General features: G+C 39.1%; 1 protein-coding gene across 11 annotated transcripts in view; it reads left to right on the top strand.

Moving 5' to 3' along the window:
* The window catches only part of LOC125453357 (protocadherin-9), a 701,801-nt gene that overhangs the window by 424,085 nt on the left and 262,478 nt on the right, over window positions 1-15,238 (top strand). For 3 of the 11 annotated variants that reach the window (XM_059646481.1, XM_048532813.2, XM_048532811.2), the window contains exon 3: window positions 4,666-4,710. The exons of the other annotated variants lie outside the window; for them this stretch is intronic. In XM_059646481.1, coding sequence (XP_059502464.1) covers window positions 4,666-4,710 — 45 coding nt within the window. The remainder of the gene's footprint in view (window positions 1-4,665; window positions 4,711-15,238) is intronic. 11 annotated transcript variants of the gene reach the window in all.

Genomic DNA, 15,238 nt, shown 5'->3' with positions numbered 1-15,238 from the left:
TTCTGGCTGCACCCTACGAGTGGGAAACCATTCCTAGTGGGTGTACGCAACACAGAGGAAATTCAAGGGGCATAAACATGATCAGAAAAGACATACTTCTGTTTTTAAACTTATTTTCTTTCCATTCAGAGCCTGGAAAGGTTGAATTTGTAAGATAAACAATTCAAAATAGGCCAGTTCAGTGAGACTGGAATTTTCTGTCTGTCTTTTGTATATAACATGTGGCATTATAATAAATCCAAAAATAAATAAACTTTAGAAAGCGATCAATTGTTCAGAAGAGGTAACCAGGTGAGAGAGAAACTGCACAGCATGGTTGAATGAGTAAGATTGCTATTGATGTGCCGTTTGTTTTTGTCTCAACCACTGTTATACAATTTTTACCCTGACATTTTATTTTCATATTTTAAGGGAGCCTCTTCTCATTTTTGACAGTAGCCAAATTATAAACTGAAAGGTAAATGGTAAGAATCACTGGGTAGAGACTCATGAAATCAGGAGAGCACGTGCTCCTGAAAATTCAAGAAGATAAGACTGTCTCAAGAAATTATTTTCAGATATTCGGAGGTCACGAGGATCAAGTGGCTCATATAAAATTGTAACAATCACATCATGGATATCTGAAGTGGAAGAATGGAAAAATAACTGATGGTAATTTGGTGCTGGCAGAAATTGTTTATGCAAGCAGAGTGTGGGATGTGCATCCAGGGACTTCTTCAGATGCCTTCAACCTGTCAGAGTTACAATCAATGAATCTCTATTGTGTGGAAGCAGGCCATTCAGCTCATTGAATCCACACCATCCCTCCAAAGAGCAAACCATTCTGACTCACCTCATCCCTGTAACCCTGCACATCCCACGGCTAATCCACCTAGCGTGCACATCCCTGGACACAGTGGGCAATTTAACATGACCAATCTACCTAACCTGCACACCTCATGGCCAATCCACCTTGCCTGCGCATCCCTGGACACAGTGGGCAATTTAGCATAACCAATCCACCTAACCTGCACATCTTTGGACTGTAGGCAGAAACCGGAGCACCCAGAGGAAACCCACACAGGCATGGGAAGAATGTACAAACTCCACACAGACAGTCGCCCAAGGTCCCTTGCGCTGTGAGGCAGCAGTGCTAACAACTGTGCCTCTGTGCCTGTCAGATGCAATGTTGCATTAGTTCCTTCCTTTCCTAAAATTCTTGCACTGAATGTGGACTTTGCTGGTGAAACCAGCATTTATTGCTCATCTGTAACTATTTTGAGAAAGTAGCAGCTGTCATCTTGAACTGCTGTAGTCCTTGGGGGCTCGATGCACACACAGCGTTGTTATGAAGGCAGTTCCAAGTCTTGTGTTACAGCAACAGTGAAGTTGGTGAGATGGTTCAAAGTAAAGATGATATGTGACTTGATGGAAATGCGCAAGTGGTGGCGTCCCCACGCAACTGCTCCCCTTGTCGTTCAAAGTTGTAGAGGTCATGGGTTTGGAAGTTACTGTTGAAAGAGCCATAGTAAACTGCTGCAGTGCATCTTGTATATGGTACACACTGTGCTTTGGTGATGGACGAAGTGAATTTTGAATGAGGTGAAGGGAGTGCCAGTCCAATGGACAGCTTTGTTCTGGATGGTTTTGAGCTTTTTGAAAGTTGTCAGAACTGCACACATCCAGATAAGTGAGGAGTAATCCACTAAACTCCTGACTTGTGTCTTATAGGTTGCGAGCAGGCTTTGGGAAATCAAGATGTGAGTTAGTCAGCGCTGAATTCACAGCCTTTGACTTGCTCTTGTTGCCACATTATTTATATATCTAGTCCAGTGAAGTTTCTGATCAGCAGAAGCCCTCAGGATGTTGGTGGTGGGGGAGTTCAGCAATTGTAGTGCTGTTGAATGTCACAGGGAGATTTTTAGAATCTGTTCTGTACCTGTTTATTGTTGGACACTGGTGTGGCATAAATATTACTTGCCACTTAACATCCCCAAGGCTGTATGTTGTCCTGGTCTTGCTGCGTATGAACACTGATATCTTCAGTGTTGTCTGAAGAATTACGAATAATGCTGAACATTATGCAGTCACCAATGAACGTACCTATGATCTTATTTTGGAGGGAAGGATATTGAAGCGGACATTCGCTTGTCACTCCTGGGCTGATGATCATTGCAAATGCTTCAGTATTACCTTTTGTACTGACGCACCATACCTCCCCATCCCTAATCTTGGGCATATTTGTGGAGCCACCTTATCCAGTGAGTTGTTTAATAGAGAAGACTCCGGAGCTTAGATCTGATCCTTTCTTGAAGGATTTCCTGCCTTCTTCTATTAGTTCCCATTTATGCTGCTGGACTGAAGTAGTCCTGTGTTCTTACTTCAGCAGGTTTTTAGGTAGGCCGAGTGCTAATCGTGCCATGTTCTCCTGCACCCTTTTAGTGAGAGTATGGTTTTACTGTAATCGTAGAATTGGAGGTCTATGCTGGGCCATAAAGTTACAGGCAATGTTTGAATACAAAGATAGCAGGAAGTGCTGATGCAGGAGAATCTAAGATAACATGGTGTGAAGCTGGATGAACACAGCAGGCCAAGCAGCATCAGAGGAGCAGGAAAGTTTGACGTTTCGGATTGAGACGTCAAACTTTCCTGCTCCTCTGATGCTGCTTGGCCTGCTGTGTTCATCCAGCTTCACACCATGTTATCTATGTTTGAATACAACTCTGCCATTGATGACCCACAGCGTCATGTGTATATGCAGTTCAGAGTTTATTGATCTGTTAGAAATCTACACTACTTAGCACAGCGGTATGGCATACGACAGAATGAAAGCTATCCTAAATGTGAAGGCAGAATTTTGTTCTCTGAAAGATTGTAAGATGTTTGTTTCCACCCAATACTAGCATATGCAAATGCATCTAGGGCAGATGGATTAGTGAAAATGAGATTAAGTGGTTTTTTTTCCTTCTTGATACTTTCACTAATTGTTATAGATAATTGTTACAGTCTAGTAGCTATGTTCTTTAGGATTCAAGTAGCTGAGCCAGTTGTCATACTATTGAGCCACTCTTGACAATGGACAGGGAAATCCCCCACCGAGAGTGCATTCTGAGGCCTTGACCTCACAGTTGTGTTCAACATGATTCAACAACTGAGCAGGTTGCTATCAGGGATAATCAGCAGAAGATTTCCATTACTGTGTTTGACCTAATTCGATGAATTTCATGTGGTCCAGAGACACTTTTCAACTGTTTACCAATGTGTCACCATTTCTGGTGGGATGATAATGGTAGTGTCTGGGACACAAGGTATGATTTGGTGAGTGTGACTTTTCCAGATTGTTGCTGGACAAGTATTTGCGGTAACTCCCACAATTTTGAAAGAATCCATAGATTAGTACATTACAGAATTAACAAGATTTTTGGCACGCCATTCCCATTTCTGGTACGTACATTGAAGATTCAATCACATTGCTGTGGATCTGAAGACGTATATAGGTAAAACGAGGTAAGGATGCCAGGTTTTCTGTCCTGAAAGACAGTAGTGAACTGTGTGTTTTTTTTTACACAACATACTGATTTCACGGCCAGCATTAACCACCAGTAGTTTGTTGATTCTACTTTTATGACTTGAAATTAACATCCTTCAGCTGCATTCATAGAATTTGATTTCATGTCCCTAAAAGACCTAGGGCCTCTAGATTGCTGATCCAGTGACATTACCATGTTCTCTTACTACTGTGAGCAGTAGCATTTTGTTAATTGTAGGATTATACTGTGTAAGATTCCAACTGTTACTGCAGTGATTTTGTGGTTTACAAGTTTGTTCTGTGTCCTGGATGTGTCATACCTCTTACTGGTGTCTACCTGCAGAGTCATTGTCTTTTGTTAGGACCATTGGCCTCTTGCATTTTTCCAGACTTCATGCAATTAGAGGGATGGCATCTTCTGACAAAAACAGTTGAAGCTGATGATACCAGAATGGTACCAGGTGAGATACCAAGGTATGCCCAATTTGTATGGTTTGCCAACTATGTGGAAGCTGAATTATGAGCCCTGGGACATAATGAAGCTTTCCCACATTTAAAACCAGAGTGCACAGCTGACAATGGCTCTGGTCAAATTGCTTTCACAAAAATTCATCCATTCTTCCCTGAAACAATAAATTTAACAGGAAGCACACGAATGCACTTGTACATAAAATCATCATGAGCTGTCAGTGAGAATATTCCGGCATTGTTGGATGAGATTCTGAAAATCAAACAGTCTAGAAGTAGAAATGATCTGGGATTGCTGTTGGAAAGAGTCATAAAAGTGGAGAATGGGGATGAATGAGGTTAATCCAATGTCTTGTGTGGTATTGTAACATTGTTTGGTCTTTCACTGTTGATGATTGATTAAACACTTAAAATTAAACATTACAGGTTTGCCATTGTCAAAAGCAACACTTAAACTGCCTCTTTTAAACCCATTACTATTACTTTTATGGAGGTGTTAACTCATTTAAAATTAATTGTTTAAAGTGTCCATTAAAATAATGAAGAGGGAAACATTTATGCCAGCCATTAAACATGTGATAATATCACCGAGAGTAATTTCTTGAATGAAAAGGTTCAAGCAGTGTTTCTTGTTTGACCGTGGTGTGAGGTGAAACCCTAAGGTATTGAAACTGTTTTCTGTCTTGCAGTGTACACGTCTTCATCATCTAATAACTTGTCCAGAATCTCTACAGGTACCTGTAATACACTTGTAACATGATTTGTTTTGATATGAGAAATATGAACTGCGGCTGTCTCAGAGGTTTTGAGTTACTTGATAAGCACCAGAGGAAGCCTCTGAGATTTAAAATAAAATCTGAGTGTTGTACGGGAGCAAGGACATATTTTCAAGTTTGAAAAGATTTTCAAATGTATGTTTATTTTTCATAGTAATGATCCTTCTAATTTATATCACTCTCCTTCCCGGTACCATGCAGTGTTCATTCTGTTCGTCAACATCTGTGATTCTATGAACCATTTTGTAATTGTTTAGTGGTATTTCCAGGTGGTTCTTGGGATAAGCATGATATTATCCATGCTTCTTTACATTTTTTTGTCCAGAGAATTTTGTATATCAAAATGTAAATTTGGCTTCCATGGAATTGTTATGTCTTAAGGTGAGGGTGAGGTTGAAAATAGGCATTGGAGTATGCTAACGCATGCTGAGTATCAAGAATAACATTTTGATTCAGTCAGATGTTAATTACTGTAATTATTTCTAAGGAGCAACACTTATGGAAATGGGAAGTTTTTCTGATGTGACACCAATTGTCAGCATCAAACACTTCTAGTTTGTGTTGAGGCTTCACTTGTTGCTGAGTACAATTTTATTACATCTTTCCAGAAACAATTCTTAGCTTAATCCCAGCAGAGTGGCCCCTACTGCAAACACTCCAGTTGGTGTGAGCCATGGATCAGTCGGTAGCTGTCTCCCCTCAGAGTGGAAACATATTGTGGGTTTAACCCCGCTTCATTACTTGAGCAAAATCCAACATTGACACATGAGAGTAGTACTGAAGGAATGCCACACTGTGACAGAGTTTCTTCGAATTGAGACTCTCTCAGAAAAGCATAAAAGATACAATGGCACTATAAAGAAGTGGGTGAGTTAACCTCAGTGTTCTGGCCTACTGTTATCCTTTGACCAACAACACAAAAACAGATTTATTTTACTTCTTCCATTGTTTAATGTGATTTCTGGCTGCTAAGTTGTCTGTCATGTTTTCAACAAGTGTTTAATTGATTTGTACAGTGTTTTGGGACAAGAAAAGATCATGAAAGACATTAAATAAATGATAGTCTTTCTTTGATTCTATTTATTACACCAACCATCCTTGTGGTTTCTATGCGAGACTACCTGTTTGATGTCAATAAATGATTAACTGCAATTAATTTATATTTTGGCTTTCTGCCTATGAATCAGATTCACAACTGCCAACTTTTTTTTTTACTGAGAAACCTGGCAACGAGGAAAGAAAAATAAATTTGCCCATCATTAGTATTGGTTAGATTGCAGCCCATACTCACCAGGTGAAATCACACTGTGCTAATCCACTGTACCATGCAATATATTACACTGATGCCTGAAATATTTGCTTACAGAAAATTTCTAACCAGGGTGGCTATATCTTAGTCGATCCTTCCCACTCTAAAATTGACTAATTTTCTACTGACTTCCTCAAATCCTATTATTTTCAGATTGAAAATTGATTTGCTGCACCCTGAGGAAAAGTTGTGAAATTACCCGAGGATATCAGCATATGATTGCTGTGTTCATTCTTTCAACCACATATGCGGCTTCTCTTTCTATCCTCGCTTACAACTCCACAAAGATCATGTTAGGTTCAAATTTGTACTATCCTGTTAGATTCAATCAAGATCATATAGGTTGAGCCCTAGGGTTAGTGCTCATGGCTGCCCAGGTTGTTTTATTTGATGGACGGTGTTAGGCATAGGCATTGAGTTTACACTTGGTGTTCCTTTCCTGCAGGGAAGGATAGAAAATATTCCTAGGGATGTTTATTCCATGTTCATGCAATCCAATCTGAGGAGTACAAGAATCTAATTCATCAGGCATCACAAATAACTTCTTGTATCGATGATTCCAGAAATATTTGGCCATGTGTCATATTTTTAGTTGTCTTTGGCCCCTGCATTCCTTGAACTCAGGTACCTCTGTTTAATTCAGGCTTTAGTGCTTTATCATGGTGGAATTGTACACCTGCAGAGGAGGTGTTCGTAATTTCAGGATGGTCCTGGAATCTTCAGTAATTAAATAATCGCTTTCAGGCCACTGCTGCAAGCATAAAAATCAATGGGACATGAAATGTTTTTTTTCTTCCAGTTTTCTTTCAGCAATTTAGTTTAATGATATTGGAGATGGATAAAAGTCTGTTTGACTGGGAAGGTTTGAGACAAGGGGCCATATGGTCCAGGAGTATATCCAACCAGAATTGGCAGCCCTGATGTGAAGGATTGGAAAATGCATCGCTTTTAGTGCAGCTGCTGCATTTTTCAATTAATACCAAACTGAGACCAGTTGCAGTACATTCACATTAGAGACCTAACATTAGAGAGAGTGTAATTCCAAAACCTATTTGCATGGATGTCTGAAAGTATCTCAGACTTGAAAGCCCACATTGAATCCAAAGTGAAGATATTGATTCCTTCACTTTGAGTGTCAGCATGAATTCTGAAACCACATTCATGCTGCATCTATTCAGTGAGTCTGAAAATGTGACAAAATAGTTTGTGCCTCACTTTTCTCTCACAGCAGAAGGAAGGTAACCCTCCGTGGATCCACTCTTGAGCAGCTGATTATATGGTCAGACCACATTGTCAAAATTTCTTCACAATGCCAAAGTACATTTTTTTAAAGAAAAAAAACTGAGAAATGAAATCCTTTTGTTGTACCTTTGTTCTAAATTGTTTTGACTCAAAGTGCAATGCTATAGGATTTCATTTCTCTGAATCGTGGAGAGAAAAAAACATTTCTCATACATTCTTGTAGGGCAGGTCAGTGTCATTTACAACTCCCATTATGATTTCCATCAACTATAAGTCTGCATTGTCAGTAAGAATATTTCCTTTTGTTCACTTACGTTATATCAAGGAACTCAGAAATGCACTGCACTCGCAGAGATGAGTTGCCATGAACTCATTCTTCCTTTGCATGCAGTTTTTTTTTAAAATTACTAGTCACTAAGTAAGAGGCAAATGGTGTGGAAAACCTCCTGAAAGTGCACATGTTTTTAAGATTTTGTTTTCAATGGCGTACTAGCTCCATTTGCCAGTTACCTTTAGTATCTGTTTTAGGGTAGGGTTTTTCATGTTCAGGACAGCTGCATTGCACAAATGTAACATCTTGGTTTGGTAAAATTTGCATGATCGTATGTGTTTATCTGTACATAGAAACAGGCATGTCAGAAAACAGGCATGTCATACTTTGAGCTGAGCCCAGGGGTTGTTAAGATAATCAGTTAATTGTTTGAAAAGGAACATGGGAACAAGAATACACCACTTAATAATATTCTGTATTTAAATCGCGTGATAAAATACTGCTCTTCATAGCACAATACGGTACTGAACCACTGAAGAAGATATAAGGTCAGGTAACCAGAACACCATCAGAGATAGGAAGGACCTACCTTAAAGGAAAAAAAAAGGAGGCAGAGGTGGAATTCCAGAATTTAGTGTCAAGGCAGTTAAAGACACACACTTCAGTAACAGGGCAATTAAATTGTGCATGCGAAAGAGGCCGAGTTAGCTCAGCACAGATATTTAAAAAGGTTGTGGGGCTTAGAAGAGATTCCTGAGATAGTGAGAGCTGGGACCACATAAGGATTTGCGAACAAGGATGAGGATTTTAAGATTAAGTTAGTCAGCTCCTTGCAATCCATCAACCTGACTTCTATCTCGAAACCATAATACCTACCCATGGTTTAACAAATATGTCAGTCTCGGTTTTCACACTTTCAATTGACCTACAGCCTCAATAGCTTTTTGGGGATGAGTTGCAGAATTCCACTACCATTTGTGTGAAATGAATATTAAAGGGTTTGGTGTAGGTGACTGAGCAAGAGAATGGAAAAGGCCACAAGATTCACAGAAAGAGAAATATTACTGCAATTTCATGGACCAATAGATTTGTGTCTGTGTTGAAAGAGTCTTCAGTTGCCTGCATATTTTTAGAGGCTGAACCATTTAGTACACAATTGGTGTGTAAGTTGTAATGAGATGTGCGAGGTAGCAAGTGTGCAAACCCAACTTCACAGCATTTGGGCAGAATAAAAATGTTAATTCACCTAAAGTGTTTTCTCTCTCACGCGCTCTCTCTCTCAAAAATATGTAATGAATGAAGATATTTTGTGACATTAATTTGCAAAAAAAAATAGTGTTAATAGCGTCAAAATGTAGCATTAATTCACTGAGGGTTAAAGCAGGATCCTCAAAAGCATATGTAACTTGTCACATCCATTTCCCTAACAGTATCATTCTCTCCTGCAAGGAGCACAGCAGCTATTGGCATTCCATTTGCAGTCTATTCCCAAGTGTCTTATAATCTCTTTCGTATTTCTTTATGAAAATTGCTATGAGTGAGTTGCTCCATTTATTTGTGATTGCAGCTTGGCCAAGTCTTTCATGTGGGCTGAGTAGAGGGCTAACTGAATTAATAATCGTAATGGAATTCTTTTGACCTGCAGCTTGGATGTATTTGAAATTCTGTTCATAGTTCTTTTTTAAAATCTTTCAGATATGTTAACTACTGAATTTGTTCCAGTTAAAGGAATGTTTTACCTAGAAATCATGTATTTCATATAACACTTAAAGATTGTGATAATTTGAATAATTTGTTATTACCAGGCTATACAAATCCCAACATTGTATCATTCTGGTCATCCTCTCATCCTTTCTCCCACCTTCTATATTCCTGTAGGTTATTGAACTGGAATAGCTTTTAATGCAATGTTTTACTTCCAATCAATTTGTTCACTCCTGTCCATAAAAATATCCTCACACGCTTCTAAAAAATTTTGTGAGTTTTATAAAACTGTTCCAAATGCCCTGTAATGCAGCTAATGCTGAACATTCTGATATGCTGTACTCAACACTGGAATAGGTGGCTGGTTTCATAGAAATCTACTCTGAAGAGAATGTTCTATTCTTATTGTGTGTTATTTGTACACTCTCGCTGTAAGCTTCCAAGGACTAGTGTTGTGGACCTTTCCTATTAGACAAACTCATTTTGAAACGGATCCACAGAGTAGGACTCCCCTACTGTCTGCTGCACTAGGTTTTATCTTTTCATGTTTCCTTAATTCCTACCATCATTCAGTTTCAGCTCTGGCTATGACTTAATTCAGATCCAAATGCATTCCCACCTACACAGTTTTAATATGGGGATCCTCAGGTTACAGCTCATGGCAACAAATTGAAATGTGGTCCTTCAGGTATTTGCCTATGAATTATCTATTTGCGTGGGGACAGTTAATTTCTCAGCAGTGCACCTTCTAAATAACCTGGTGTTCGATGTCACTTTCACGCTTTTCATCTGCATGATGTTGGAGTGATCACCATGATTAGTGATGCAATGACCAATGAAATTGGTGTGCACAGTGCTTTGTTGTGATTTCACCAGTACTGCTGTGTATGCAGGTATCAAGTGATGTGAAGGAACATTCTCGCAGTGAGCAGAGACGGTTCAATGGAGACTTAACCTTGCTGTTACATGTCACTGAGTGTCTGGCTGAGTACAGCATTAGCTAAGCCTGGAATTAAACTGTCCAGCTTCTTGGACTGTGTCTGGTACAAGCAGTGGTGGATGTCAATGAGAACTGGGGAGAAAATAAAGGACATTTTCTCACAGAAAGATGTTGATAAAAATACAAATATTTAATATTCTTTTATATATTAGTATTTAATACTCAGTGAACTCCAAAGAACATATGACACTAGTCAGGAAATTATAAACAGGAGGCTGACTCAATCAATAAAATGATGTAAAAAGAAAAATCACTTAAGTATTTACCTAATGGATTATGATATGATCACAACATTTGGTTAATTTAATTGCATTATAAACCATCTAAATCCATATATTAGATGAATACTTATGTTTCTCAAAATAAGAGAATGATGTGGGAAATAGAACATTTTTTTCTCATTTTTGCTATCTAGTATTTGCATATAATATTAGGTCATGGATACAAAATGCAGAACAAATACATCCCCAGCCCCTGCTATGCCAGAGCCATGTGTTTCCATGGCATCTTATTGCCAAATTAATGCCATTAGCCAATGCCAGATAGATATAGCTCAGAATTCATTGCACAGCCAAGAGATAGAAAACACCTTGATCCAATTGGCCAGGATTAGATCCAATTCACTACATGATTTTCAGCACCAAATTTTAAATTGCATGTGTATTGTCAACCCTGTCCATACAAAATTACAAATTCTGCCTGTGACACTGTGTCCTAATGCTACAGCAAACCAGGGGTGGCAATGCAAACACTGGATCGAGCCAGTATAAGACTTTTCATGAATTAGAGTGGGAGAATGTTCATTTGGAACACCATCACCAGTCTGGACCAGCTGGGCTGAATGGCCTGTTTTTGCATTCTAAATTGAATGTCATTGTGATACTCTGGTTGATTCTCCAATGGAATAAGGTTGTGCTTGTACTCTATTTTCCGATTTTCAAACCAAAATGATCACATGAAATAAGCATCCTGTCAATATCCATTTGAGAATTAGCTAGAAATCACAAAATCTGTGGGGAGAATGGAAGATGGGACTATACAGAGAATGAATCCTGGTGTTTTTCCAACCTGATGCGTTGTAAACGACTATAAAAGCTTCCGGAATCCAGTGGCCATTGAGATTGTTCAGCCTTCTCCCATGTACTCCTTCACCTCTTCCTCTTTTTCCAGTGACCTAACACCATCCAACTATCAGGACTGTACCATTATACAGATCCGTTGTTGAATGTATCTCCATATACAGTCTACATTGCATGCTCTGATCCTCTGTAATATATTAAAAGCAGCCATGAAATTTTAATCCTTTACAGAGATTGAGTAAATACTGAATGGTTATTAATAGGGAAAGATGTTGCAAAACCCTGACTATCTGCTGCAGCTGCCAGCAAGTATGTGATAAATCATGTACTCCAAATCCGTTGGTAAATTCAAAGAAACCACCTCTGGATATGAAAAGGGTTACAGAGACAGAACAAAGCTATGGAAGGATTTGAGCACAAGGATGAGAATTTTACATCTGAAACATGGAGTCTATATAGGTCAACAAACACAGAGGTGATGAGCAGAAGCACATGCTGTAAATGAGCTGTGACAATCGTAAATATAGACTGCACAACTTCAATTTGTGACATATGCTCTGTTTCTACTTGAAGATTACAATAACAGTCATAAAGGTATGAAAAGCTCCAATGCACAGCAGTCAGCTTTACTTCAGTGATAGTGGGATTCAATCCCTCAGCCTACATTAAGTTTCAAAACGTTTGGTTTAAAGTATCAGCGGTCTCCCAGGGATTCTTATCCTCTACAATCTCCTAACAGTATATCTATGCATGATCCTTATATTCTCATTTTCTCTAGCCTTTGAGTTAGTTTTGTCAAATGGTATCGGCTAACAAAAATAAATTCCAGTGATTTTGTTTTTGGGCATCATCTTGTGACCAATGATGACCATTACAGAATACAACAAAGAGTTGTATTTATATGTCATCTTTCATAGAGTTATTACAGCACAGAAGAAAGCCATTTTTGCCCATTGAGCCTCTGTTGGTTCTCTTTAGAGTGATCCAGCCATTTCCAGTTCCCTCCTCAATCCTTGTGGACCCAGCAAATTTATTTTCCTCAAGTGCCCATTCACTTTCCTTTTGAAATCATTTGATTGTCTCTGTTTCTATATCATAGGCAGTGAATTCCAGGTCACTACCACATGGAAGATTTTCACAAAAGCTTTTGATATGTGCCAGTGGTCACAGAAGTGAAAGGTCACCAGACCCGAAATGTTAACTCTGTTTTCTCCTCCACAGATGCTGCCAGAGGTGCTGAGCTTTTCCAGCAACTTTGATTTTGTCACAGATGTGCTGTTGAGGAAAAGGAAGGAAAATGCGATGAACTATCCCAACATGCTTGAACGTGCATTACAAAGCAATATGAGCACACACCCCTCCAAAAACGGCCTAAAACATTGTCAAAGAAGTAGTCTTTGAAAGAGCATCAAAAAGAGGAAGAAGATGGGGGGTGCAGATAAGTGATTGATTCAGGGAGGGAATTCAAGAGGTTATTAAAACCATGGCTACCCATTGGAGGCCAATTAAAATTGAGGATGTTGAAAAAGCTAGACTTAGGTGAACACAAATATCAAGGAGGAATATTGGGCCAGAGAAGAATAGAGAGACAGGGAGAGGGAAGGCTCTAGATGAATTTGAGAATAATACTAACTTAGTGAGCACAGGGGAGATGGATGAATTGGAATTATTGTGAGTAATTAACACAAACAGCAGAGTATTGAATGACTTCAGGTTTACAGAGTGTAGAATGAGGGAGGTTGGTCAAGGGTGTGTTGGAAAAATGAAGTTTTGAGTTAACAAGTACATAGATGAGGGTTTCAGCAGCTATGAAGGGATTGGTCAGTGTGAAAATCCTCAGTATCTTTCAGAAAGGTGGCTACAGACCAATCCTTAAGATTTTTATGAATGTCAAAGTAAACTTTTAAAAGTCATTCATGAGACAAGGGTATTGATGCCTAGGCCAGCCTTTATTGCCTATTCCTAATTGCCCAGAGTGCAGTTAAGAGTCACCCACATTGCAGTGGGTCTGGAGTCACATGTAAGCTGGACCAGGTGGCGATTTTGCCTGAAGGGCATTTTTCTGACAATTGACAGTGGTTTCATGGTCTTAATTCCAGATTTTTTTGTTTTTTTTTAAACTGAATTCAAATTCCACTATCCACCATGGTGGGTTTCAGACCTGGTTCCCAGAACATGAGCTGAGTTTTTCGACTAATACTCTGGTGATAATACCACCAGGCCATCGCTTCCCCCATTCCTTGACATGGTTGTGATGCCATGTGAATAAATCTTGCAGGGCTGCACTTCAGTGTATGGATGATGATTGGAAATGAATGACCACAGTCACAGCTTAAGTTGTGTCATCATGTTCCATTTGTGGAGCAAATGGCCACATCTTCCTTGGTCTATATTTCAATTAAAAGTTGCACACAATTTTCAGTGAAGATTGAAGCCTCAAATGTCACCATTTGGATCAATTACCAGGTTGTGATTTATGATTTGTGATTTTTCTGGTCAACCAGAAGATGTGCCATCAAGATTTAGGTGCGACAGACATCAATTTATAGAGTCTATTTCATTCGGAGCCACAAGATTTGAATTTGTTTGTTTTTTTTAAGTCCCATGTCAATTAAATTACTTCATTTAGCTACTACAAGTAGAAAGTGTTGATAGGTCAGCCAAGCAGGGAGCCAGTTCTAATAGAGAAACAAGCTTTATGTTTTAGATTGGTGCCTCTGCATCGAAACTGGAAAATATTACAGAAGTTGCACGTTTTAGGCAAGTTTAGGTGGAGAGAGTGGGGAGGGAGAACCCAAGAGAGGGTATGGAATGAGGGTAAAGGCAGGAGAGCTCAAGTTATGAAAAAGATGAGGACATAAGGCAAGAGGGGTGGTAATGGGGCAAGTAAAGCCACAGAAGATGGCTCTAGAAATGGTGTGAACAGTGCCAGAATCATTATCAGTTCATCCAGTCTGAAAAAGTGGGAGCAATGGTTATAATTAGTAAAGCATAGGATGTGCTTGGCCTGAACAGAACCTGAACAAATAAATAAACTGGACAATTAAGAAGTAGATTGCGAGAAACAGAACTAATGAATTCTGGACTGCATCTCAGAGAGATGTATAAGCATCTACTAATGATATCCAGCTTGAGTTGCGATTGTAAAGGTGATCTAATGAAATTTTTATTTACCTTTAAGTTAATTAAACATGCATCAATTAGTGTTATTTCTTAATAATTCTTGGCGGAGGATCACTTGACTTAACAATTATTATAACACACTCGTCAGACGATTAATCCGCAATCTCCTTGAAGATTCATGAACCATCACATACCCTCCCCTCATCCACCACAACACGATCCCCACCCACACACACGCGTGCACACACACACACAAATGTGAAAATGCAACTTATGTAGTGTTGCACTGGCATCTGCTACACTGCCTGCCTGATGCTCAATTGCGTTACAGTCATTCAATTCTTGTATAAACGAAGACCTACGTACTAAGTCACATGTTGCAATTCCCATTCAAAACACATTCCCCACCAGCTTTCTGTTATTCCCCAGAATATGGCTCAAGCCTATGATAAAATAAAGAGTTATTGTGCCTGACATCTGGATAAGCAAAACAGAAATTACCAGAGAATCTGTGCACTCAAAAAGGTTAAATGTGTTTCCTCTTCACAGATGCTGCCAGACCTGCTGAGTTTCTTCAGTAATTTCTGGTTTTGTGTGCCTCAATCCTATGTTGGGGGAAGAATTTGAAATAATTTCAAAATACTGCCACATAGCCTTTAGTCATCTCTAGATTGTGTGCCTCAAATGTAAACCTATTTCGAGGATTAATAAGCCGTTATCATGGAGCAATGAGGAAATGTGGAAGCATTCTCTTTCAG

The sequence above is a fragment of the Stegostoma tigrinum genome, chromosome 6 (genome assembly GCF_030684315.1).
Source record: "Stegostoma tigrinum isolate sSteTig4 chromosome 6, sSteTig4.hap1, whole genome shotgun sequence".
NCBI lineage: Eukaryota > Metazoa > Chordata > Chondrichthyes > Orectolobiformes > Stegostomatidae > Stegostoma > Stegostoma tigrinum.
Note: the sequence above shows the minus strand (reverse complement) of the source record. Positions and strands in the feature narration are given on the sequence as shown.